We start from the raw sequence: 27,226 nt of genomic DNA on the forward strand, positions 1-27,226 counted from the left end.
TTGAGATGCAAATTGCAAGCATAGGCTAAACAATTTTCTTTACCTACTTTTTAAGAATAATTTTAACGTTCAAGAAGCATTTTAGAGAATAAATAAGTTAACAAGAATCTTTCATCTGAAAAAATCAAAGATGCCTACCTAAAATGAATTACGGTAGGAGGGTAGGTTAATAACCATTTTGGAATTTGCATAGCCTACTTGGGAAGTTGGGTCCGTGTTGGGATTCATTTTTTAATGAATGAAATTTTAATTATCCTTAACCTTAAGTAGGTTAGAACTTTGAAGATCAAATCATTCAAATGCATTAAATTTGCTGGATAAATTCAGGTCCACTCTTCTCAAATTCTCAATCCAGGCTCTCAGCTCCTCCAACCACTTCACTAAAAAGATTTGAGATAGCCTAATTCATCTATAACAGTAGTACAGTACTAGGCTACTAGGTATTTTCATTCGTCTATTAACAGTACAACTAGCCTAATTCATCTATTAACTCACAAGTTACCTATTTTAACCCCTAACTAAGTGTGAATCCAAACAAATTCACAAACGTACCTTAGTACCTAACCTACGTCCTACAAGCTACAATTAATAACTATGCTGGTATACTCAAATAACTCGATAGGCTAGCAGAGCTGTAACTTAGACTGTAAGTGTAGCCTATATGCAAGGTAAAGAATGAAAGATTAGAGGCACTAAGTGACTAAGACGATGAGTTCAATAACCTATATTTTACAATTTTTCTCATTCATATTAAAATGGTTTCAATCGTTATAGTTCGAACAGTTTCTCTAACATTATAGTACCGGTAAAGGAATATTGTCACAAATTTACTCACAATATATTAAATTGAATGCGACCGGCCGTTTTCGCTGGATGAGAGACCCTGATTTCGTGTAGCAATGTAAGTTCGCCATGAGAACAAAAATTACCCTTAAAACAGAAACGAATATTGGGTGAAATATGTATGGTATTCACTCCGACTACTCTGTGAATATTTCTGTTCCGTTGTAGTATCACAAATGGATTTATTCCCATAAAAGCACTGAGAAACCTGGACTTAGATTCCATGCTGATGACGATCTCATGAAGATTTAAAAAGTTACTTCATTTGATGTCAAGTTCTCAAATAATTACCATGCACTTAACTTTAGATGATGTTACACAGCTTTGAAACCACTCCAACACTGTTACTCCTCCTTACAGCTCGGTGCAAATAAAAATATTTGTTTCAATTAGGTTTTCGGTGTTAATTTGATTAACTAAGATAATACATTGTACGCCGTCAGTCTAATGAAAGTGTGCAAATATAGTGAGCAACTGCTTTGTCAATTTCCAATGCTAAGCTATCAATAATTATGGAGATATTATTTCTGTTATTATGTAAGGATTAGATGTGACTACATAGTGATAGTAGACTTTAGGTGAGGGGTTACTGAATAGTGTGAAAAGGTTGATAATGAAAGCCCCAGGTGGACTCCGGTGGACACATTGATAGGTTAATGGGTTGGATTGCATACATTCGAGGAGAAAAGAATTACAAGAACCTTGACGTAAATATTAGACTAGACAAATGGCTGATGAAAGTTAGTCATGAAAGACATAAATGTGGAGTGGTTGTGGAGGGATTGTGCGTAGTGGTTAGCGGTAAGTTGCTCCGCTGTAAGCGCATGTGACGTGCCGGCGGCACCGAAATGGAGGAGCTAGGCGTGGATTCGAGCTCCGGGAAGCTCAGTTAATGTCTCTGTGTCGCTTGGACGGCGCTTAGTCGCCGTCGGGAGGTGGTGCTTTCAGCATGGCCTTGGGTGTATGTCCCTAAACACTCTGGGTGATTACCGGGGGGATCTTAAAGGCCTATCCAGTTGTCGTGCAAGGGTGCTTAAAGGCGGGTTGCGCCAGAATATCAGACATGTGTAGGCCAAAGGCCCGTTAGGCTAAGAAACGTTTGGGGGGCGAAAATGCGGTGTGTTTGCTGAAATTGAATGGGATGAAAAAGAGCGGCAAAAGAAACATATACGTGAGTAGAATGATATGAATTGGAGGTGAGGAAACAAAGAGTGAGAGAAAGAATACTCTTTAGTTGCCCGAGAAAAATGCATTTGCAAAGTATGTACTATGTATGCATGATGGTAGCAAAGATGGATATATACTGTTTTGTGTGAGAGCGTTAAGAGAGAGACACCGAATGTAAGAGGTGATTCTGTATGTTGGGGTAAGAGAACAAGGGAGAGGTGGACTGATTGTGGGTTTGTGGATTGCAACAGTGGCTGTTATTGAGAGTGTAAATAGATATTTGGAGATCATAAGGAGACCGAGAGGCAGGTGAATTTCCGGTGAATGGAGGAGGAAAAGGGAATAGGGAAGACACAAAGAACGTACAAAACGATTAAGCCCGAAAATGCAAAAACGGCTCGTTGGACTAACGACCGCTCACTTCAACTCGACTTGCTGAGTTGTCGTACCTAATTTCCTACCCTCGTCGGGAGTAAAACCTCTTTCCCTCACCTAAGTGAGGAAAACTGACATTTGTCTCAGTAATTAGTGACCCAGTGGTTACTGTTCAGAGTACCATGATTGGCACAGAGAGGCGCGGGTTCGATCCTAGCTCTGTGTGCCAGTTTCTGTCAGAATCGGCGAGGAGGCCGGGCGGTAAAGCACAGCAGAATTTGGAACAGTGAGTTGTGAGTTTGAGACCGCAACAAGCTGTGAATGTTCTGCGATGTTAAGAATCGGCGATAAGCCTAGGACCTAATGAATGCTGAAACTGCTATGCTATGCTTAAGTGTAAAGGTGAAGGGCCTTAGCGTTTAAATTGCCGAATAGTCTCATTTACGATCTTGTTGGTTAATTAGCGATTACGATCTATGTCGTTCAACAAGTTGGAAGCCTGGAGGATTGGTAGTTTAATTACTGAAACTTATCCAAAAGAGATTTGACTTTGCGGATTAGAGCTCTTTAAGGCATAAAGACTTAATTCTCCGAAAGTTACATGAAATTCGCGTTGATTATCGTTTAACGGCTAACATGCAGTGTAGTTTTAGGTTGTGGTACGTAGCGCCTGTACCAATAAGTACGGCGGAGATTGGGCTCCCTTGCTCGAGCCATTATCTTCAATAATTCCTTTATTGTTGGACTTAGTGACGCAGAACATATAAGCACCAAGTGAATAGTGAAATAATGACGCAAGAAAATACAGGTATGAATTCATTTATTAACAAGAAACAATTGCAATGAAAAATGAAAATTTCAATCCCATTATTGGTAATAAGCCAATGACCTTAATTGCTGACAAAATAACTGGCATCACCTATAGATTTCCTAATTTTATACTAAATTCATCAATTCCGCACTGCAATATTAAATAATGTAAAAATAACGACACAGTAGTCGAGTTCTGGTGCTTAAACTTTCAACGCGACGATTTGATGAGGACTGAGTGTTTTTCGCAGGCTTATAAATGTAAGACCGCGCAGACCGCCGGTTACCATGGCCACGTCCACATCCATGTACTAACAAACTACGCTTCTTTGCGAGCAGTACAAGTGAGACACTTACGGTGGTAGGTGCGTACTTACAATACTCTAGTAATGTGTGAGGGTAAAGTGGCTACTAGGTCAAAACACTGCAGCGGCAACAAAGGTGCAAAATAAATTTTTTGATTTTAAGCAATAAATCTGAGAAATGAGAGATGATGAGAAAATCGAAAACGATAGATTCAATCTTGATTCCGTTGAACGGATGCCCCTTCGTCTCGCAGGTATATATGATGTTTTCCTCTCTATGAATGGATCGAAATAATTATGTAAACGAGTCGAATGCGACGAAATGAAAATAGATAAATTATTCATTAAAACGACGATAAGCCCTTCTAACAAGTAGGGAATGAAAGTAAAGAAAAATGTTTTGAAAATTTCAGTACACTATTTACGAAACTTGTTAATAAAACCGAATAGTGAATGATACTATAAATAGTTACTTCCATTGATTGCACATAATAGAAATGATTCACACCTGAAATTATTTTCTCCGGAAAGTAACAGCATGTCGACGTAGAAGCGCAGCTAATAACTTTTAGCTCCATAACCGAAACTCATGACGTTATTCCAAAAAAATCAGAGTCAAAGGAACCGAGTTTTAAGAATTGAGTGAGTTTTTAAGCGAAACTTGGAAATAGCGCACGAACAGCTGTCAAAAATTGTTATCTAAACGAAGAGTTCATGAAAATTTGATGTATTTGGTTAGATAAGAGAACGTATTAATTAAGTGATGTCTTAAACAATTAGGACAAAATGATGTTTTTTGTTTGTCAGCGATGTCGTCTGGGTGGTGAGTCCATGACATCTTCTTGTAACCGGTCTAGTTTACTGCTATTTATTATCACCGTAAAGCAGTATCTGGGAAAGAGCCTTTCAGCAGGACGATTGGCTTTTTGACAATTTTATGTAAGCTTGCTTTGCTTGGCACAGTTACTTGGTACGGATTTTATCGTCTTGATTTAAAAAGACCCGTTTAGTAATTCGGCATTCGCAATAATTTTATATGCTTTATTTTCCAAATTATTGTTTAAATTAAGTTTTATAGTTTGTTCAACAATTTAGTAGCTTCCTTATCATAATCATCCTAAGTTCATTCAATGTAGATTTAAACTGTGATGACAAGTGTCAATTGACATGATACTGTCATGTTAAGATAAACCTACTTACCTCCTCATGCTGATCGCTATTCAATGGAATATAGAAGAGGTGCCGAAAAGATCTACGTCCCAGCGGCATCGTTTTAGTCTTTCTTGTTTAAACTGAGGCAGCTTATATATAGTCTGTTTTACGTAGAGCTTCTTTGAGGAGACTTGTCTTTTTTCAATTGTCGAAATTTAATTATTTTTCTTGTAATTACAGTGCTTTTGTAATTAATCTTATTTCATGAGACGCCAACAACTCTCGTGATAATTAATATTTTATTCGCATTGTAAATATCGGCTTGTGATCTTACCTTTAAATTTAGTTCAAATATTAGGAAATATAGAGTAGTAACAGGCCGCATATAGTTCGGCAACAGGCCATGGGCCTATTTCTTCAGTGCCGACACTTCTATTCTATTCGATTCTAATAAAAATAATCTTAAATGATTAATGTCGAATTTTCTGATAATGAGTACATGTCTCTCAAATTTCGAATGCTGCTAAAAACATGCTGATTAAAACAGAATTATTTCCCAATTACCGTTCTATAGCGTTCTTAATATTGTAAAACTGTTTCAACAATTTCTCCTCGTAAGCAAATATTTTCAATGCTCTGTTTGATAATTTATTCTTACGTTCTTTTGATGCCCAGAAATTCCGTTCACCTGAATTGCGGAAAATAACAAAAATTTCCTGACAAAACATTAGCTTTAGTTATTCATTGTTTGTTGATTTGAGCCACGAGTCACGATGGAAGAAATTGTTGAATAATAATAATAAATTTAAAATATTGATATTTTTCTTGCATATAAGCGCAAAAAATAGGATTGTGCAATATAGTCTTCGTACGAACCACGTGAATTTCTTTTCCACGACGCACGAAGCTAGAGTTTTATAACATTTGTTTGACGCGCCAGGGGGACCCGAGGAAGCTATCACCCTGAGCAAGATGCATCCTCAGGAGCTGCGGGACCGCTACCTCCAGATCCAGGACGAGTTCTTCAGATTCAAGAAAACCTCGTTCGATCAGTCCAATGAGTTGAAAAGGTAAACATGCTTCTTTCATGTCATTGATTTTAAATTAAGCTTAATTTCAATAACTTTCTCTGCGCCTGATATCATGTAGGTGAGCAATGAGTTATATAATGAAATATTCAAGTGGACTAAATGCTATGAACCCAATTAATTTTAATTCATCGTAAACAAGGGCTCAGACCAGAGTGCGGAAGCTCGAACACGACCTCAAGAAGGAAGAGCGTCTTCGTTCGTCCGTCCCGGCAGCCACCAGCGTAGAACAAAGGCTACAGGAGCAGAAGGAACTAAACGACTTTCAGGCAGCGACAATAAGTCAACTCGCGTACAGGAACGAGGCTCTTGAGGTATGTGTTACGTTACAAACGTTATTTCTATGTGCCTTTGAAAATAAAACCAATAATACCAGTTTATCTATGGATAATATGCCAGCTTCCGTGCTCGGCGTCTACTGGGTGGGGTTAAGTGTCATTTACTTACAGCTGACTGGTGATATTGACTGATATCTGCGATAATGACTTGATGCGGGTTCTTTGCCGCCTGATGTTTCTGGATGTTAATGCTAAGAATTTCAGGGTTACTGGCGGCCGATCAAAATTTCGGACGATGGGACGTTCCTGAAATTAATACCGTTCTTTGGTGCCTTCCTTGGTAATGAGGCGGTCGAGAGACCGCCTCATAACCGAGTTGTCTTTAAGACGTTTTTGTTCTATTTGCCTCTTCTCAAATGACATTATGAACTTAAAGATGATTTGGTGAATTTTTACCATCAAACCTCATACCGATTGCGTGTAATAAACGAAGAAAGCCTTGTGATCGTAGCTTATTTAACGTCTGCACGGGGACAACTTGTCTTCTGTTTCAACCCTGCAAGTCGCAGGAGGACGTCAGTTTCCATATGGCACGTACGTGGAGTCACTTGGCATGATCATCTATGTGGTCTATGTAGCCTCGATTTAAGCTTCAAAAAAATCTGATTTTCTCGATTGAATAAATGGTAAAGGTAAAGAAGCTATTTTTCCATATGATGAATTTTTTATTACATTAATATATTTGCTTAACTTTGCAGTTTGACCCCCAGACTAAATGATCACTTTACATGCGTAGGCTTCATTGTTCATCGATTCCGAGTTATTACGCGACTTACCTAGATTATACGAACCTCAATTCTAAATTTCACGATTCTTCATGATATTTTTGCGAGCCTGCAAGATAGGAAGTGATGCCCATGAAAATCATATTATAGAAATTTAGCACTTACCAGGGCTTCGATATCTTCTGAAGAGCATCATTGTGTAGAAAAATAAGTAATTTAAAAGTAGTTGGCACCGTTGTAGAGCGGATGTAAGATCCTTAATTATCATGTAATGCTATACAAGCGAATCTTAATGCAATGTCCAGTGGCACTTTCATCTGGGACGAGGTCAACCTTAGTCTTCATTGACAGTCTCATGGGATCTTTGAAAGATTAACCATGATGGATGCCCTGATACTATTTAGCGTGAGCTGCAGTTGGTACGCATTCATGCGTGAAGTGAGCCGTAAAGACAAGAGTAAATAGTTATAGATTTGTCGTAAAGAGTAATAATTTAGTCTGCGTCTGCCATGTGCCGCCCAGCGTAAACTGAAATCGGCGAGCATCCAAGTTCTTGCAGCCCGCAACAACACTCCTGTGATGTACCGCGACGTGGGGCCTCGCGTCGACACGTGGCTCAGAGGTCCTCCAGCTCGTCGTAGGTAAATTTTTGGAACATGGAATAGAAATGAAGTGTCGGGACTGAAGAAATAGGCCCATGGTATGTGAACATTTCATACATTTATCTAAATATTTCTTATAAGAAACTATATTCAATTAGCCTATAATGATGCTTTCCATTTCATCCAGTCAAACACGGTAGTGATTTGAAGCTCAAGTCTTCGAAAAACTCAGTTCACAGGTAATTCATTTTAACATTTTATCTCGTACAATAAAAATATGTAGCTAATGTTGACTTGACTTATGTGTTGCATAAGTTGCATCGTTATATCACTTCAACTGTTTTTAGCGCATTTTCTCATTTATGGAAAAAATGCTCTATTATGCTCGCCATATCCGTCCGTCTGTCTGTCCGTCCGTGACTTCACGTTTTCGTCGACGAGAAAATGCGCTCTCTGTCACTCACTGCAGTGAGTACTGGGTTATATTTTTTCTTCGTTGTATATGTAGTATAAATAGTACATTTTATATATTGGCTATTGTAAGTTGTGTGTATGGACAGATACCGCACACCGCCCCCCTCTCGGCCCCACACCCCCGCGTCGCCCTACACCGCAAGACGCAGTCGCGCTCGGTCCCTCTCCCCTACTCGGCGCTCGCTGGACACTCCGGATGAGGTAGCAATATTGCCGCCAATTAACATGGCATTGCCATATTATTGCAACATTTGCATAGTAATGGCATACAATCTACTCATTCTAAATTTTCTGCAAGGAGAGTTAATTTTTCCGCAATGATCCGTACAGCCTTCTAGTTGTTATCATGTAATTAATAATCGTCATTTATGTATTGAAAAAATAACTATGCTAACTGCGGTAAAATGTGATGTCAGTCATTAAGAGTCCAATTTTAGGAGGACGTGACGAATGTTAAGTAGACTTTTTCATAAGTGGAGGCGCCAGTGTTTCTTCTCTGTAGTCGGGCTAATATGACGAGCTAGCTGCCGTTCGCGAGCCAAACTGTTGAGCGTTCTTACCAGAATAACATGTTTTTATAATTGATTAGCGCATATTACTGTTGCAATATAGGTCATTCTGCCGTAGATGAACATTTGCTCAATCATCACTGAGAGATAATTTAAGGATTTATGCCCAACTATTTTTTCACATCAACAATAGTCGTAACAACATGCATGATATTTAAATGTTTCGCTTGCAATATAATTCGTCTCTTATGTCAGAATCATAGAATAAAATCACTCCGCATTATGCTGCAATGCATTAACATCGAGTTATATCAATACTATATGTATAGCATGCATCATCATTGAATAAAATCATTACAATACTTGGGCTCAGTAAAAACAACGTGGGGGTTCAGAAGAGAATATTTTGCTCTTGCTAAGATGCCGTAGAATATTTTGTTAATAACGTTGCATTTACTGGCTAGTGAATCTCTCAAAATCAAAAGTTTTTGCGCTTCCTAGTCGGGATTACAACTCATTCAAACGACGGCTGAACGCCAGTCCGATAAATGTATCCCACAAGTTAGTATAACAATAAGTGCAGTAACAATGAGAGCAGAAAGCACGTGAGAGTTTTTTTTAAACTTCAAACGTTTTTGACTCAATTTAAATATTATCTTAGCATATAATGTATTTAATATCACCCAATTGTAAGGGCTAGTTCTCACAGGCTCTGGTGGTACCGGCAAGCATTCGCAGTATTCTTGAGGAGGCCAAAGAAAGAATACAAAACCTCGAGGCTGAGAAGGCAACCTTGCAGAAAAGCTGCAATAGAACACAACAGGTAATTGGCAATGTTGTCTGAATACTGCATATCCGTCCAATTAATTAAGGGTAGCTGATCACAGAAACATTCCGGAGCATTTTTTTTTTGGCAGACATGCACATCCTCTAGCTGCTGCTGATCACATTATTGAATGCACGATTTTCACAGCTTGGCTGTTGTAGATTCTGAAACTTGAATCAATAATAATTTTGAATCAATGAATCAATCAATAAAATCAATGATTTTAATTACAATATTACACAAAATTTCTTATAAATACTAATTTGCATGAAGTAAAATAAATAATTCGTGGCTAAAATGAAAATTTTCAGGAGCTGCAGGAGTGCGAAGAGGACCATCAAGCGAAGCTCTCGATCCTGGAGGCGGCGCTGCAGCAGCTGCGACAGCGACTGCGCGATGCCGGCACGAGGGTCGAGGAAGAAGCTACAGACGCCGTCATGGCGACTCGTGAGGTGCAGTCGCTCAAAATACAAATTCAGGGCTTCCAGGAACGCTGCAAGACGGCCGAGGACATGTTGGTGGTGGAGCGAAAACGGCGTATGGAATTCATCACAGAGATCGGTGAGAAAATGAGAACACCATGCTACGAAAATCAGGAAAATCATTTGAAAAGATAACAAACGTTTAAACAAAAAAATGTAACAAACAAAAAACGTAACGTTTTTCGTGTACGAATACCAAGTTAGACGTGTTCAGGTGACTTCGTTTTTAAGGACATTATCGAGGAAAATATGCTGAATTCTTATAGGCTGTTCCTAGTTTGAGTATAATGGAAAAAATATTTTGAAATAATAAAATTAAAAAAACATGAAAAATTTGCGATCCAAATTTTCGCTTCACCGAGTGGGTGTCTTAAAAACAAATTTGATTGTATTTTTGGCCCCTAGTTACATGGCGTCTATACTTTGCAAGTAGCCAAACGTGAGTGCGATGCGGTATCTGAACACTGATTGTTGATGGATGACTGTGTGCGTACAACTCTTTAAAAATAGCATATCACGCCTAGATATGAAGGGCGCATTGTTAATGTTATATATACATTTTACAATAAAATTATTTATGTTTTATCTGCGCAGATGAGCTTCGCACACAGCTGCAGACGACAAACGACCTGTTGCGCACCAGCCAGCAGGAGTATCGTCGGCTCACCAGAGATGTTGAAGAGACTACCATCAAGCTGGACGTGCTCGCGGTCAGTCAGAAGTCTTCGCCGAGCCTCGCCACACCAGTTTATATTTTGAATCATCATAATTATGATATAATAGTTGAGCAATTGAGATAAAGGGTCATCACTTGAAAAAGTTAACGGGAAAGTTTAAATTTCGTAGAATTTAAATTCATCCAAAGCTACAGATGAAGTTTGTATATGCATGATATGTTTACAAAAAATTCACTTTTTATTCATATTCCACAGCAACAGCAAAGACAAGATCATCAACAGACACGCAGTGCTCCTGAGCCGTTACAGGAGCCGCAACGAGCGCCCCTCCAGGCAGCGGAGGCCTCGGCTGCTCCATTACGAAGGCGCATTGCAGATCTCGAGCGCGCCGTGCAAGTGAGCAATTACTCGTTACATGGACGGTCTTCCAAACGGCCAAATACTTGACTGCCGAAATAGTTGTGTCCTCATTAAACTACTTTAAATAAGATTTATATTTAACCGATAAATCAGAGACCGAAGTAGAAGTCATGTTTTTATAGATTTAAATTGTGAAACACAACCCTCATCAGAATATTGGGAAGATGATAATTTTGATCGAAGTGTGGTTCACTACGGCAGAACTCAATTTAATCAGCGACATGTTGGTTATAAATAAGTTTAAATATGGATCTTTATCTGCTATCAAACAGTCAGAACTGGCAGAGAAGCAGGATCTGCTGAAGAAGCTCAGTGAGAGCGTGATACGTGAAGAAGGTTCAGCCGAACAACTGTCGAACAGTCGCAAAGAAGTCGACCAATTGAGGTTGTTGGTAACTGAGGCACGAAAGCGAACAGCTGCTGCCGAGGCTGCGCTCTCTAACAAAAGACATCAGGTGATAAATGTAAAACTATTAATAATAAATTTAAAATATGTAATCGTGAAACTCGTTTTTACTTTAACGAGGATGAATGAAATCTCTTCTTGCGGTTAACTCATGCCGAAAAAATATTATCTATTTTGATGTGACAGCGAGTGTCGTAGACTCTAAAACAGATTTGAAGGTTTTTATAGAAGAAAAGTATACGGGTGTTACATCCAACATTTAGCTATCAATCAGGATTAGAAACACTATATATATCTTGAATGTATATCTGCTGTTAAATTCACGTAAAATAACTATCGTGCACATGGATGCTTACTTGAGCTCATGCAAGCATAATAACGGAAGCACGAGATTGTTAGCATTAGATCAGGATATTACTGGTTCCCCATCATGATCGAACTGTGTAGCAGTATTAAAGTTCGATTTTTTAAAGGAGCCATAAGCGACACAGAAAGCTATTTCGTTCTAAAGTAAAAATGAGTAATTTGTGACTGTCTAGAGCTATCGACGAAATTATTCGTAAATCTCTTTTCAATGTTTACTTGAACAACTCGAAAATTAATGACTGTATGAGCCTTAAGAGTTGATTGAACTAAGCAGTAAGTAATAAGGACAATGAAATTACATTTACAGAAGAAAATATAATTTCAAACGTTTTGATATGCAAAACTTCCCCAACACCTTCAGACACAATTATTCGTACAGTTGGAAAATATTAAATAATTGCAATATGCAATAACATAGTTGCAACATATGTCTGATGGTGCCGGAAAAATTTTTATGTTAAAACTTTTTGAAATTTAATTTTGTTCTGAAAATGTAGTGTTATTATACCTATTACACACAGCTTAGTTCAATCAAATCTTAGGCTCATACATTCATTAATTTTCGATTTATTCAAAAAAATATTGAAAAGAAAGGGGTGTACGAATAATTCCGTTGTTAACTATAAACGTCTTCCAGATGATGCCCTCAAGCAAGACAGTGGCGGACCGCTCAACTCAGTGCGCTGTGGTTCCTACAACAAACTCGTTGGTATCTCCACAACACCTTCAGGAGGGACTTCCTATACGAGCTGCAGGAGACGTTCAAGCAGCAGCATCGCTGACAGCAACAGAGAGAGAAAAGTTGGCCAAATTAGAAGCCTCGTATCAACAGAAATGTCGGGACTTGGACGAGGCCAATGGGTTCCTGGCGGAACATGCACGCGCCTATAGCGACCTCGTTGCAAAGGCAAAAATCAATTATTCACAGTGAATCATAATTAATCACAGCGTTTTCAAGAAATGTTTATATTAATTTTCTTCAACCGCTTTCTACGAGTCATGTTTTCTCATGCATAGAATCCGGCACTAGCAAGCATTACTTTACATTAAGTGCAGACATGAAACATTATTTTGAATACAATAAAGTAACGTTGGCAATTTTAAATTATATTTAAAAAAATAGGAAACAAAGCCAAAAATAACCTTTTCGTTTCTACAGAGTGAGGCCAGCGCCAAGGAGAACGCTGCTCGCGAAAAGGAGATGTTGGAGAGGGTGGCGCTGCTGGAAAGCGCTCTCCGGGAACACGAAAAGAGTCCTACCATGAATTACTTGCCGACTGCAGATGCAGAAAAAGTTCAAAAAAATTCTGCAGATGTAAAAATGTCAGATTCTAACTCGCAATCTCTCAAACTAAACAAAAAAGATTGCATGCTTGAGTTTCACATAGAGAAAGCAATATTCGATTCTTCAGCTTACGATAAACAGAAGACTTTCGTGTCGTGGATAATGCCCTTCAGCGTGGAGGACCCTCTTCAGCACACCGACCTGGCCATTGGGTCTATTGCAGCATACAGACATACGTCGCTCTATAAAATACCATTAAAATCCTTGAAGCAGATCGAAGGAAATATAGCTCGTAAGTACTGCTGAAACCCACATCAACAGACAATAAACTTAGTTGATTTTCCGACTTTGAACGCATGCCAAAATGCAAAAATATACTCCTCAATCTATGCGGTGACTTTTCAGCAGCGTTACCTGTTATAAAAGTACTGAAACATCGAATATGCATGTCCTGCCTTTCAGTGGAAGTTTACGTTCTTCTGGGCGACGGTTACCCGGGCAAAGTTGGTGATGCAATCATTCCGTTGACGCCCGTGCTGGCCGAGAAAACGAATAACGTCATCGACGGCACCTGCGTGGTAGTACCAGCGCAACCCACACAACCAAGCGTCTCAGCAGAACTGTGTACCGTACCAAACCAGCTACTAATGTGTGAAAGTCAGGTGTGTTTAGCATGTGTACTCCATGTACAAATATTATGATTTCATCCCAGTATAATTTATATGTTCTATCTGTGACGGATGCAATGCAAGTTTTTAACGCTTGATCGTTCTCTCATGAAGTCGTTCTACTTTCGAATGCTTTCGAATACTTCAACAAGGACGACCAAAAGATCCGTGTCCTTTCAAAGCAGTAAGCTGAAAATTTACAATTCATTCTTGCTATTTACAAAAGTGTTATTTATCTACAAATAGAATTAAAAATTGATAAAATGAACATCATTCCTAGAGTGAGCCCGGCAAGTTAAACAATTTAACAAATAAATCCTCATGCATAAATTTTATTTCAGCACGATCGTGTAGTAGGACCAAATTAAAAAATTTATTTAATTGTAAATAAAAAACTAGGTTTATGGGGATTTTCGTGTTACAATCCATCAGCTAGGCACTCTAAGCTACAAACTGCGCCTGCAAAAACCGATCTCCTTGGATATTGGCGGTTCTTCCTCCGCATCAGCGTCGGGTGCTGTCATGCAGGGGCAGGAAGAAAATCAGACTCCAGCCTACACAGCCCCGCCTGCTGAAGTTGACCAGGTCAGATCTCCTATGAAATAAACTGTTTAGTCAACATAACATCATTCGATTCAAATTTTAAGCTTTGCGGGGAGATCAGTTTACCCAATTTCAGCTAATATCAGTTTTCAACATCATGCAGGAGTGAATTTTTTAAGAATTAAATTCGGAAGTAAAAGGTATTTTTCAAATTGACACGAACAATTCAATATTTAAATACATGACTCATTAGTTGCAGGGTCAAATCCCAATCCCGTCAGCACGTACGTTTCCGCAACCTCGCAATGACCACAAACGTAAAACTTCGTTGCGACGTAAAATGCAGGATTACAAGCACCGGAACGACAGCATACACGAGACCGAAGACGAAGAAGACGAACAAGACTCATACTACGCCGTCCCAAATTCTGAATCCGAAACGGAGGGAATTTACGAGCGGAATGCATCTCTCTTAATGAGCAACGTGAGGCAGCGAGGTCAGCTGACTGTTGAACGTGAGTCTGTTCGTGGCCAGAAAGATTCGTCGAGCAGACCATCCAGCAGTAAAAGACCAGAAAAGAACAGTGGGCATGAAGATTCAAGAAGAACGTTAGCGGTAAAAGACCGTCCTACATCTTCGAAATCCTATAAAAATAGAAGAAAGGCATCTGCATCTTCAAGATCAATCCACAGATCATTGGAACATATTCCTAAGAAAGGAGAAGAGATTAACTCCGAAGATCGCTCCCGCACAACGCTGAGGAAGAAATCATCGTCCAACCGACCTCGCTCAGCTCCAAAGAAAGACGTGAGATCAACTATGGTTTTCACTAAAAACGAATATTTTTATAATGTTGGAAATTTTCGAACGCTAAAATCGAAATTTTTAATTTCGTGTATAAGGAAAACCTGACAATATTGCAACTGGAATGACTACAATTGACCAGCTGCTAATTTTGAGCTTTTAAAATGTATTAAAAGTCGTGCAGGAAGTGATTAGAGAATAATTACTGACTTTTATTCAAAGATCAAATTGAGCACACTATTTCTCACAATATTTAATTTTGATGTTAAATATGAAAAAAAATTTAACGATGTTTCATTGAAATGAGATTCTCCATCATGAACGGGGTTCAAGTCTTCATCGTGGGAGGAACGTGACCAATGATAACTTTCACACTGTCATGTAAAATAACAATCGAACTGTTCTGACGGCAGAGAGAAGTTTACCACAGTTCTTCGACATCGACGGAAAGTGATGAAGAAACTACATCCATCGAAGGTCCAGCAGATCCACTGAAGGATGATGGCACACTTTCATCCGGAGATCCTTCTCCTAAAATCAGGAGCAAACGAGCAGCGGAAGAAGAGGTTCCTAAATTGAATGTACCCACACATTATTGATCCTATTATGTTGTCTTCAGCGTTCGAGTCGGAATATCGTACTTAGAAAAACAGCCGCTTAGATTGTCATAATGTAGAAATAAAACTACCGATAAAATTTAAACCACAGACAAGATATTATGAAATAAAAAAAGGTGAAACAACCGATAAAATACCGAACTATCTTGGGTCTCGTATGGCGATTACGAAACAATTGGGACCATGCAACAGATTGGACAATACTAAGTAGAGTTTTCCATCTCTCTAATTGCCAGATTTTTTGAAATTATATTTATGAACTCTCGTAATTGAACAAATTTTCTAATACGATGAACATTTAGGGATGTGGGTCGTCACTCTCCAGCTCCAGCCTAACCTCCGACGCCTCCATGTCGGAACATAGAATCTCTACCGACTCTGAGGGGGTGGTGGCGTGCGTACCGAGGAAGGTAAATAAATACTTATTATTACCTTAATTAGTATCTGTACTCTAACAAAATTCGGGGTATGCATCAGCCTCCGCCCCAGAGTTGCTATATTCGCGTTAGAGTTATTCTGGGTCAGTTGGCCAACTGATCGCAATCAGCGACTAGCCAGAACCAACTTGCCAACTTTACAGTCTCCTGAGAGTAGGGCAAGAGTTGGCAGCATACGGACCAGGCGCTTGTAGCAGTCTGATTCGGGGACCGGAATGTAGACCAAAAAGAGGACATATATAGAGTAGCTAATTTACGTTCGGTCCGAGTCCTAGGCGGTTCCTAATTCAGGGTCGCCACCAACTCAAAATTTTGATTGGGATAGTATTTGTTTCGGGCGTCACAGTAACAGGCCAAAATGGATCGCCGACTCTATCACTATAAATACGACATTGGAGAATGTTACATGACTTAGTAATGTCTTTTACTGGACATAAGTAGATTGCTTTTCTTCGCATTAATGGCTGAACTCAAATAGGTTAAATTGTTGAAAAGAAAGTGTAAGAATCGAGATTTTGTGTACGAAATCGTGTAGATTTATACACGGAAACAGCTGCATTCATATATTGTTTCGCTAGAAGAAATATTTTAACCCTTGGTAACCGACATTGCTATTCACATCTAAATGGCTTGCAACTTCTGTCAGTAAACAAAAGATTAAACAGGTAATGTAAGCACGCTATTCAAACGAGGATGAACCACATTATTTGCTAAGCTAATACGAGTTACTAGTACACCAGTAAGAAATTTCGTTCGGCTTGTTGAAAAAAACAAAAAGAAAATTGTTAATAAAAAGTATGCTCTAGTCTTCAATCAAACCTGCATATACGAAGAACTTCTGCCCAACTACACTATGAGCTAATAACATAACATAACGTTCAGCAACAAGTTTTTCTACCCAACTCTTTAGAGGTCAGGAGGGTCGAACACCGCTGACACTGTGGTGGTGAGCATCAGGCAGCTAACGGTGATGTCAGACGAGCTCCTCACACGAAAACCAAACTACAAATTCTTCGTAAGCTTCCATGGCTTCCTTCCTGTGCCAGACCAAGACCTCGAGACTCCTAATTCCGTCGGCGTGAATTCGTTAGGAAAATCCGCAGACTTCCATTTCCGGAGAGGTAAATACGCATTCAGAATGACTTGCCTTCAATTAATTTAGAAGTGGGCCCTTATATCAAACAAAATTGAGAATATTTTTGCAAATTCACAATTGGAATATTTTAAAAATTGTCAATGCAAAAGATCTAATCCACATCTACATGAACGATGGGAATGCTCAAAAAATAAAACATTACAACGTTATTAAGAAGTAATTTGCATGAAAACATATTGTGTCTATTGTTAGAAGTTTACAGTTAATAAGGTTTCGAGAATTTTTTTCATAATTTTTATTCTTCTTTTTTTCTTCTTATTCTTTTATTTTCATTTCAAGGTTGTTAATTTCTTCATTTTTACTTTTAATTAACCTTAAAAATGTATTGCCTGCTTACCTGTCATGCGCTCTAATCATGAGAATGAATTGGCAATTTAAGGGGATCGACCTGGCTAAAATCGATCAATTTTGGCTTTTCCGGTTTTTCTACTCATCTTAAAGCTGGAATTCTGCTCTTTCAAATGGTACCACTGCCATCTCTCTACGTGAATATTTACGTTCATGACGGCTCTTTAAACGGAGGCGGGTGGGAGAGTTCTTTAAGAAATTAGATACAAAGTAAATAAATGCTGAAATCTTTGAATATAGTTTCTACCTGAGTTGTGCTGCAGTTACTTGCTTAGTTTCATCCTAAAGCTGACATTCTGAGCTTTAAAATGATACTACTGCGATGTATGTAGGCCAAAATTGACGCACATGGCCGCCCTTTAAGGGGGGGTGGGGGGTGGTGTTCCTTAACATTATAGCCCTGCTAAAATTACGGCGCCATGACTACTACATAAATAGCAGTATCTGGCTGTTCTGGGCTTCTGGCAACTGGCTTCAGTCACCCTCCTAACTTCGTACGGAGAGGTGCGCTACAAGTTGCTGCTGGCTTCCTTGAGTGGACTAAGCTTCAGAAGCCAGCAGTTCGGAAGCCTTGCTACATTGAGTGCCTATTTCGAGGCGCGCGGGACTTTGTCGCGCTCTCCTCAACATTCACACTTATTGTCACGGAAAACCTATCTCCTCCTAGAGTTTTCAAGCTACAGCAATGCGACATATACCGTTCGATTCGTAAAGACCAGGCCTATCGACTCCATCATTCCTTTTTTTTTTTGAATTTCGGTCTGGTTCGTTTTTTATATGGGGAAGAAGGGGGCGGGGAGGGGTGAAAAATGTAAAAATGTGTAAAAATGGGAAAAAACGTCATAAAAAAAACTAGGTGGAAAATGAAAAAAAGGAATGATAGAGTCGATAGATATGGTCTTTACGAATCGAATGATACGTGTCTCGATGTTGTAGGATGATATTTGTGGGAGGAGATAGATTTTCTGAAGTACTCTGAAGTACCCCTTTTTAGCCGTTTTCTATGAATTTCACGTTTTCTATCAATTTTTTCGAAAAATTCATAAGAGCAAAATGTTTTTATTTTCACATTTTACGTATGTATGTGAAGTTTCATGACAATCGGATAATAACTGTAGAAGTTTTCAAAATGCCAGGTCGATCCCCTTAAATGTTGACAAAGGCCTTGAGTCTCGAATCTCGGGTAGAGAAACCTTAGAATGTCTGTTTAATTTGTTGTTTCTCAGCCAATATATATGAGAATGCATTCCTCAATCTTAAAAAAATGGAGCAGTTATTCTTTACGCTGTACAACAGCATTGAGATCGAAAGCATTTGCAAATATGCTGCATATTCTTTTTAGCCTTTTGTATATGCAAATTACCCGTCATCAATGTATTCATATATAAAGCCCCGGTAGTAGATATGGTTAGTAGATAAATAGTTATAGAAACTTTGCAGATCTTTCACTCGATCAATGGATGAATTTCTGCGGAATACAGTACTTAGGTACTTCTGAAATTCGGTGGTAGAACTTGACCTTATACCTGCAGAGTACAACGTTTCATCGGAGCGTCACCCCGGGCGGAGAGAAGCGCTCAGGAAACTCGTACAAGGAAAAGATGCCAACATCAACTTTTATCTCAACGCTGAGCCTCCAGTTGGGAAAGACGCTATCTGCGAAAACCTCGGGTATGGCTTCGGTCGAGACGGATCTTTGATTAACTGTGGTTTATCTGCACGTTTTTACTCGGGATATTTAATTTCATTCAAGGTTATTCGCGTCTCGAACTTTCTGGTGATTATTAATAATAGAGCGAATGTGGATAACATGTAGTTGAGAATGTAGGTAACAGATAACACCTATTTTCATGTTATTCAGGAATCCGAAGTTTTTTTTCAGTATCCTCTACATTATTGTGATATATCGGGAACTTATTTTCAGTTTTGTAAGTAACCCGCAGTTACTTCGCACAAAGGTAATGAACTTTAACATATTTTCCCCGATAATTTTAGCATTCCCACTATATCGTGTTTACAGGGTCGGGAGCCTGAATCTCCTACAAGTTGCTGATGGCGGTTTTGATGGCAAGTTGGTAAAAGTGGAACTCGAGAGCCGCCCTGGCTGCACCATCGCAACCATCAACGTCGCTGTGACCATCAAAGCAGTTCTTGACGAGCTCAGAACAGCCGGGTCATCCGTTGTAAAAAGACGTGTGTAGGAGATCCATTTGAAGTGGTCATCACGAGTGTCTAGAGAATGAAGCAAGCTTTGGATCGTGATCTGGTTACATGATGAATATGAGAATCGAAATCACGATGCTCTACTGATCTGCAACTCACCCGCAGGGATAGCTTGAGATCAAAGGAGCCTCCAGAGCCTTAAGTAATTCATATTGTCCGTGCGCACTGGTTTCTCATCGAGTGATAGCGCTTAAGAACTGAAATTGTATACGAAACGATCAGGCCTTAGTGGCTTGCAAGTGGTGTATCACAACGTTTATAACAAGTCAGCAGAGCAAAGTTACTAGTACATGCACTTCAGTGGAACTTTAAAGAAGAATATAACCGCGAGTCACACATAGAATTTTTTTACTTTCTATTGAGCGAAGTGCAAATGAGCGATATGAAGGCATTTGAAAAATTCTACTTCATGTAGATATATTAACGTAACTTGTCAATATGGGCGTTGAAGAATAGGCCTAGTTTGTTTTTCGTCGAATAATATTACTTTTACAAAAAAATGAACTTCAACAGATAGCACATGAAGTCCTACATGCAATCATAGCTGAAATTAAAATATGGGGGGGGGGGTGAGAGACGAAGCAACACGTCTACGTCTACTCCGAGCGACTTCTCGCATTCACTTTTTTCGACGACCAGAATTTGTTTGTGTGTTTTCTTCAGAGGAATTTTTACTAATTCTCTACTTGAATTTATCATTAATATCCTACTTTATCCTACTATCAAACCCTGTAACCTAGGAAAATAGTTCTGCAAAGAGAGCAGGGCGCATAAATTCTTAAACAAAATACACGAATTCCCAGCGGAACCGTTGTTACCGATATTCTGCCGGTCTTAGTTGAAAAATTAGTTATTTTCTGCCTGCTACCAAATAACTACTCGTACCTGGTTAATCTCCAAGTAAGGTTTAGTACTTGGAATTATGGAAAAATATTATGATTTTACGTATTGGATCATGGAAAAATAACGATGAAATTTCATACTTTTATTGAATCAAACATTCATAATTTGAAAAAAATCTTTTGAAGAGTGCATATTACGTACTTCTAGTTAATATAAATCTACACAATACGTTAAGCAAACACTAAATATAAATCTACACAAGACATTAAGCAAACACTAAATTTCATAAGCAATTGAACCCTGCTAAGAGTGGCCGCGAAATAGAATAACAGAAACAATTTCTCATAGGACAGCGACACTGTTCACCGGGTTGCTATAGCTGTGAATGACGTACGAACAATTATTGCACTTTAACGTTCGAAACGTCTATCCTGATGGCCAGAATACAAGCATGTTTCAAACTAATAGTTTTCACCAATAAGTTTTCAAATAAGTCGTCACCAATAAGTTTTCATGAACAGTATTCCAGGTATTTTATGGACCGTCAATCCATACGGAAAGATTGAGAATCAGGCAATCACGGGTAATGACAAAAATAGAAAATAAATGGCGAACAAAACGGGAGACATGTAGGACAGTGGTTCAAAAGATCAGTAACAAAAATTTATGTTACAGCGCCTCACAATCATGTATTGATGTTTCAGTGCGACACATTAACTGAAATTTGTTTGAAGCAACATTAGATTAGTAGAACAAATGTTATATAATTTCAGAATTGTTAAGAAAAGCGATAAAAATACAAAGTTACGAACAATTTGGTCCAGGAAAAGACGATAAAAAAATGTTGCAAAACAGAGCTATGTTTGATTTAAGCCAAAATAATTTGGACTAGGGCAACATCCGAAGACCGATGAAGGTATTTTTTAAAATTAGTTAATATGCTTTATATAGAAACGAATTGGTATTTCGAGCACCATCATATAAAAGGGCGAATTCAGCATTTTCTCATAAATAACTACTGTCATTCACACGATGGAACCAGTCACCGAGGCAACAATTAATGATCTACAGAAAAAATAAAGCAACAGTAGAAGATGAATGATGAAGCAACAGTAGAAGATGAATGATGAAGCAACAGTTGAAGTTGAACGATAAAGAAACGGTAGAAGATGAATGATGCAGCAACGGTAGAAGATGAATGATGAAGCAACAGTAGAAGCTGAATGATGAAGCAACAGTAGAAGATGAATGATGAAGCAACAGTAGAAGATGAATGATGAAGCAACAGTAGAAGATGAACGATGCAGCAAAAGATGAATGATGAAACAACAACAAGTATCTACTGAAGTTACGTTAACGTGCTGAATAATTGCCATAAGAGGCCGTCAGGTTGACCGCACGCGCGGTTACTGTTTGGGCGGCGGTGGGACGGTAGCGGCGTAGGCGTTGAGGGCGTTAGCGTACCACGTCATCTCCCTGACGAGGGCGTCAGCGCTGACACTCACGCGCTCCTCCAGACACGTGCCATCCTCTGACAACTTCTGCGGCACCTGCACGAGGATCATCAATGCTGTTGTTTGTGGACAAGAATTTAAAGCAAATAAAACTCTAAGTAAATTCACCTTATCTTCATGAAAACTAGCAAACAAGAATTTAAAAGCAAAGAAAACACTAAGTAAATTCACCTTATCTTCATGAGAACGATTCACAGACCAGTTCCATCATTAGTTCAAAACACAATCGTTCGCCACTCATCACATAACAAGCAAAAACGCAAACACATATATAAATCAGAGTTTAAAAAAAATACATCATTAGAAATATTCGCGTTGAAAGATATTAAAATAGGGAATTTAATGATGTCAGTTTCACAGGAACCGCATACAGGCCAGCACTTAAATTGTTACAACCTTTATATCCTGCAATTAGCCAAGTACATAAAAGTGCAAATATTGATAAGACTAAGACGCTCTAGTTAGCTATGTACATATTTTGTTACAACCTTTAAATAGTACTATAAGTAGCCAAGTACTTACAAGTGCAAATATTGATAGGACTAAGACGCTCTAGTTAGCTATGCACATATATTTGGGGTCTGAGGCGGCTCTAGAATAACAACAGATGGTAATTACGTTGGGGATTACGACGCTCTTGGGGAGAGGAACGAGACCGAGTTCGTTGAAGAACGGCAGAACCAGCGCCGCGGCGCGTAGCCCGCCGAACTGACCTATGAGACGGCACTGATGTTAGCGCGGCAGTAATTAATGATGATTAGCGTATTGTCAACAATGATTATAATTATCATGTTAGCGCGGCCGTAATGTAAGATAATTCGAGTATAGTCAATAATGAGTCTAATTATCACATTTTTATTATTTTATATTCTAATCAGTGTAATTATCTCGAAAAATAAATCTGAATCCACGAAATGTACTGTACACTATCCTGGTGATATGTAAATGATCAAATAACAAGAAGGCGAGAATATAGTTTTGCATGGAAGGTATATTGAAAATAAGTAGCGCAACGAACCTAATATTTGGGCAGTCAAATTGTTATAGAGAATTTAAAATACATATTCATCAGCCACCTCGAAAATTACTACCAATGATGGCATCGATAAATAAATTTTTTAAAATAAGAAATAATCAGAATTAATAATTGACTAAGGTAACTGCATTCACAAAATAAAACTTGCATAACTAGTCAGTAGCATAGCATGCATCTGATCACTACAAGCTGTCTTCACGTTAACACGAAGAAAATCAACGGGCACACGCTTTCAGTAGAGACCGGGTAAGCGTATCAGATAATTTCGTCCATTTTTAGATACGCATCAGTTTTTAGCGTTAATTATCTAGCTTCATTTTATCCAAAATTTAATTTGCTTACCTATCGAGTAGCAGACGATGGACACAGGCTTGTGCCGGAATGAAGCGGGAGGAAAGTTGTTAAAGACAGCGAGAAGAGCAGGAGGAGGCGCACAGTTGTACTCCGGCGTCACAACAATCACGCAATCGCTGCCCTGAAATAAACACATCAATCCAGATGATTGTCCCTGTTTGACATTCACATCTGGGAACTTACACTGTAACAAAATTAGATCAGTACTACTCACTGCAGTGAGTGACAGAGATTAGTCAGTATCATGCCACATGACGAGCACAACGTCACGGACAGACGGACATGACGAGCACAATAGCGCCTTTTTTCCATGAATGAGAAAATGCGCAAAAAAGTAATTTGTGTGGTAGTAGGTAGGTTCCGGCTGAAGCCTTGACAAGTTATCAGATGGTTCAATATTAGAATGCGATAGCAAAATTATTGAAAGTAAAACCATAACAATAGTATAGTAAGGGGAGAATAGAAATTTTAAGAAAACAATAAATAAATCAAATGCGTGCTAATTTGGAAAAATGAGCGAAAAAATTCGTGCGACGCCCGCAGGAGCATAGTATAGTTAATAAATAGCAATATCTCTAATTAGAACCACATCGTTCGAGATTTGATAATGTGGTGCGTGAAAAGGTTAAAGGTACCGCATAAGTGCGGTAGAAAATTTAAGGCCTAAATCCAGGCCAGATTCTAGGCTGAAAGTGTAGATGTTGTTCAATAAAGCTAATAAGTTAGTATTCCAAACCAGTAAGCTATGATAGCAAGCAAGACAGAAACTAGTGGACCAAAACATCGTTTCTAGTGAGAGGTACAAACCTTAATTATCTCATTGGTATCGGTCATCCACTGAGGAATTTTCGAAGGGTCTCGGTGAAAATGAAGAGGACAAACGACCGTGCCCTCATTTGGCAACGCCTCAGGGTCTGAGTCAGATAAAAGAAAATTACATTATTACGATACTGTTCATCCGAGCAGCACCCGGTACAGAAGGATGGCGGATAATTCTAAGAACTCTAGTCACTTAATTTCATAGATTCATAAGACTACTATCGTTATATGATCAGAATGAAGCATAAATAAAAAAACAATGTGAGACTAACAATGTAAACCACGACAAAAAGGACTGGAAGTTCCCCAGCTTCATTCCTTTACGATGCCGATTACGACTATAGGTATGTGACATGAACTTCGAATGTCCAAAGCTGCTATCAAGTCATTGAATTTGACATCACCCTGAATCCAATTTGGCGAAAGGTGTTCGAAAATGACGACTTGTTTGAAAATTAATTAGCATATTTGGACTGAACTTATTCATTGTAGAAATAAAGACTTACGTTATTATATTACAACCACAAACGGCATTATCATCACATTGAACCTAATTACCTAGGACCGTGGGTGAGTGACCAGCTTGCTTGACTTTATTTTGGATGAACTTGGAGACACGGTCGGCCATCCTGCCCTCCCTCATGCTGCCCAGCACCACCAGCACTTTCAGCGAGGACGTCATCCTAAACAGTGGACGCATAAGTTAAGTTAGGCCAAGAATTCTATAGTCATTTTACGCGCAATGCTTAAATGATGAAACCGCTACAGTGGTCCATGGAAAGCGAACTTCACGAGTTTTACCGCAACGTTTGGAATGAGCACGTTACGTTAAGTTAGGCTAAGTTTAACTCCAGAACTGTCTGATTCTCCGAAGCGTTAGAAAACACGCGCATTAACTATATTATTTCACGTTGGTTAAGGGAAATATAGGAAAACTCTTCTTACCGCTTTAACTCTGCTAAAAAAATAATGAACATAACGAGCGTTTCCTGCCTGCCACACGGCGGAGAACTTGGACTACTCAAGTTGCTTTTTGCAAGTCATTCCTCGTCCTCGGTGCCGCGTTTCAGTGAGTAGCGTCAATACACGCTTATTGATCACTGGATGAACCTACATCTGACTATAAGAGCAGAGCAGCTCTAGGCACAATTTGAGATCAATAATTCTTCTCGCAGACACTTAGTCTTACCAGTACAAGAAATAATTCCCTCAAAACGGGACTCTGCAACAAATACTGCTGAAGGAACGACACAGGCGACTTACTTTTCCCGATCGCAGTTAGGGTCTCGCAAGCCTCTTAATTAATCAATGATCAGTCTTGTCACCTTCTTCAGTATGCTTTAGTGACCGCTTTACTAGTTTCAAATCCTTGATCAAGAAACTGTACCTATATCTTTCACGGCAATATTAAGACAATTCTGGAAAAGTGAAACATGAAGTATGTTAAAAGGCAAGAATTTGTTAGCGTAATCTAAAATGATAGAAGACACTGAAATTATATAAATAAAGAAATGTCTTTAGCGCAGATTAAGCCGCACAGTAGTCTCGTTTTTTTTTCTTTCTCATCATTTTTGAGCAGCTATTTGAAGTTTACGTCGTTAATTGGATTTAGTTTAAACTTTTTGGTCGAAAATTCCTTCAGTCTGAATCAAACTCAGATCAAATAATATACGTTTAAAAAATACTTTCTAAAGACAACACTTCTAAAGAATCCAGTGTCTGCAATGTTAAAGATGTACAATAAATTTCTCATTTTTTTTTCGAATATTACAAAATTAATTTTTACATTTTTTTTCAATTTTTTTTTCGCAAAAATATTTATTCTGTCAATTGATTCAAGCATTACCTCCGACTTCACACAAGTGTGCAAATTTTCCGATAAAATTGGACAGGTAAAAGTGTGTCCAACATCAGTTAGCCTATAAGATTTGCAGCAGACAAAATTATTTTTTAATTTTTTTAATATTGAATTTTTTTAATTTTTAAAATAATTTATGTTGTCATTTGATTCGTGCATTGTCTCCAACTTTACGCAAGTGTGCAAAATTTCAGGTCGATAGGATAAGTAGAAGTGTGTTAAATTTCGATGCAAGTTGCAGTCAAGAGCAATACATCGAATACAGCAGAAGTGTTATGTAGCACATAAAGCAGTTTTACCGCAAGACGAATTGTATCATCTGGTACCCGATACTTCCAGCTAGCCTGCACAGTAATTGAATGTCCCATCATACATCATTACGTAAGACTGATAAGGTCAGTTTTTCGGTACTGATAGCAAGACTCGGCTCTATATCATAACGATCACTAATATAAAGAACGAACGCAATTCTAAGCCAAAAGTTGTATAATATCTCCGGTTATTCTCAATTGTTTTCCAAACATGTACTTCCAGCCTCTGATCGTAGCTGCGGAGCTTCCCACGCACAACACTTCACCGACGTCGAGCAGAGCCTCACTGATCTTCCTATAGAGTACACTCAGTACAGAACCAGGAACGCTGCTCACCTCCAATCTCATTTGTAACTGACGCTACATTTTTAACCGGCATTCTTGAAGGTCACGCTAAAGTCGCGTCAATTGTGCCATTTCATCTCAACCGTCGGTTACACCACATTTTCCATTCGCCTCCGACTCTTCCAGAACACAACATGTGTATATAAAAATTAAGTCATTGATCGCGGTTAAGTGGCAGCGAAATGCTAGACGCGAACGTTACTCAACAAGTCAAACTGTCATCCAAACTGACGAGATAATTTTTTCACGTGAAATATATTAAAACTTTTCTAAAAGAATATCGATGTGAATATATACGATTCCTAATATCCAAAGAGTTCTAATATATATAGGTTTTAGTGAACATCGCGTATGCAATTTTTAGTAGCACAATTGCAAAACTACCTCGAGTTGATTACAGTTCTCGCTCGTTCCTTACGTTTCCCTAATTTCGGAATTGTTGATCATGCTGCTGGCAAATCATTTATATATTTTGAAGTGAAGCGCATTGTAGTTTCAA

The 27,226-nt window shown here is 38.7% G+C and overlaps 2 protein-coding genes across 4 annotated transcripts; one reads left to right on the top strand and one right to left on the bottom strand.

The window, feature by feature from the left end:
• The first annotated feature begins 3,554 nt into the window (after nt 1-3,554).
• Nucleotides 3,555-20,234, top strand: LOC108667707. Its single transcript, XM_018154761.2, has 20 exons — nt 3,555-3,754; nt 5,593-5,722; nt 5,883-6,054; nt 7,326-7,444; nt 7,966-8,080; nt 9,098-9,211; nt 9,526-9,775; nt 10,291-10,406; nt 10,629-10,769; nt 11,066-11,248; nt 12,203-12,472; nt 12,725-13,142; nt 13,313-13,512; nt 13,951-14,103; nt 14,315-14,869; nt 15,280-15,432; nt 15,786-15,893; nt 16,831-17,041; nt 18,957-19,095; nt 19,445-20,234. The coding sequence occupies exons 1-20, from the start codon at nt 3,679-3,681 to the stop codon at nt 19,623-19,625; spliced, it is 3,804 nt and encodes a 1,267-aa protein (XP_018010250.2). The 5' UTR covers nt 3,555-3,678; the 3' UTR covers nt 19,626-20,234.
• Nucleotides 20,235-21,719: 1,485 nt separating this feature from the next.
• LOC108667737 lies at nt 21,720-26,923 on the bottom strand. Of its 3 annotated transcripts, none has more exons than XM_018154800.2 (6): nt 26,719-26,923; nt 24,772-24,896; nt 24,202-24,308; nt 23,383-23,515; nt 22,623-22,717; nt 21,720-22,040 (listed from the first exon to the last, which is right to left on the bottom strand). In XM_018154800.2, exons 2-6 carry the CDS (start codon nt 24,893-24,895, stop codon nt 21,897-21,899), a joined length of 603 nt encoding a protein of 200 aa, XP_018010289.1. In that variant the 5' UTR covers nt 24,896; nt 26,719-26,923; the 3' UTR covers nt 21,720-21,896. The 3 variants fall into 3 exon arrangements, with proteins under 3 accessions (XP_018010289.1, XP_018010288.1, XP_047740710.1); XM_018154799.2 differs by lacking the exon at nt 26,719-26,923 and adding an exon at nt 25,477-25,899; XM_047884754.1 differs by lacking the exon at nt 26,719-26,923 and adding an exon at nt 25,403-25,455.
• Nucleotides 26,924-27,226: the final 303 nt, after the last annotated feature.

Source organism: Hyalella azteca, unplaced genomic scaffold (genome assembly GCF_000764305.2).
Source record: "Hyalella azteca isolate HAZT.00-mixed unplaced genomic scaffold, Hazt_2.0.2 contig16078, whole genome shotgun sequence".
In the NCBI taxonomy this organism is placed as follows: domain Eukaryota; kingdom Metazoa; phylum Arthropoda; class Malacostraca; order Amphipoda; family Hyalellidae; genus Hyalella; species Hyalella azteca.

Coding starts and splice junctions, on each gene's coding strand:
- LOC108667707 (XM_018154761.2), top strand. CDS start 3,679: ATGAGAGATGATGAGAAAATCGAAAACGATAGATTCAATCTTGATTCC. Junction 5,723..5,882: donor CAGTCCAATGAGTTGAAAAG/GTAAACATGCTT, acceptor ATCGTAAACAAG/GGCTCAGACCAGAGTGCGGA. Junction 13,143..13,312: donor GATCGAAGGAAATATAGCTC/GTAAGTACTGCT, acceptor CCTGCCTTTCAG/TGGAAGTTTACGTTCTTCTG.
- LOC108667737 (XM_018154800.2), bottom strand. CDS start 24,895: ATGACGTCCTCGCTGAAAGTGCTGGTGGTGCTGGGCAGCATGAGGGAG. Junction 23,516..24,201: donor ATACCAATGAGATAATTAAG/GTTTGTACCTCT, acceptor TGTTTATTTCAG/GGCAGCGATTGCGTGATTGT. Junction 22,041..22,622: donor AGAGCGTCGTAATCCCCAAC/GTAATTACCATC, acceptor ATCCTCGTGCAG/GTGCCGCAGAAGTTGTCAGA.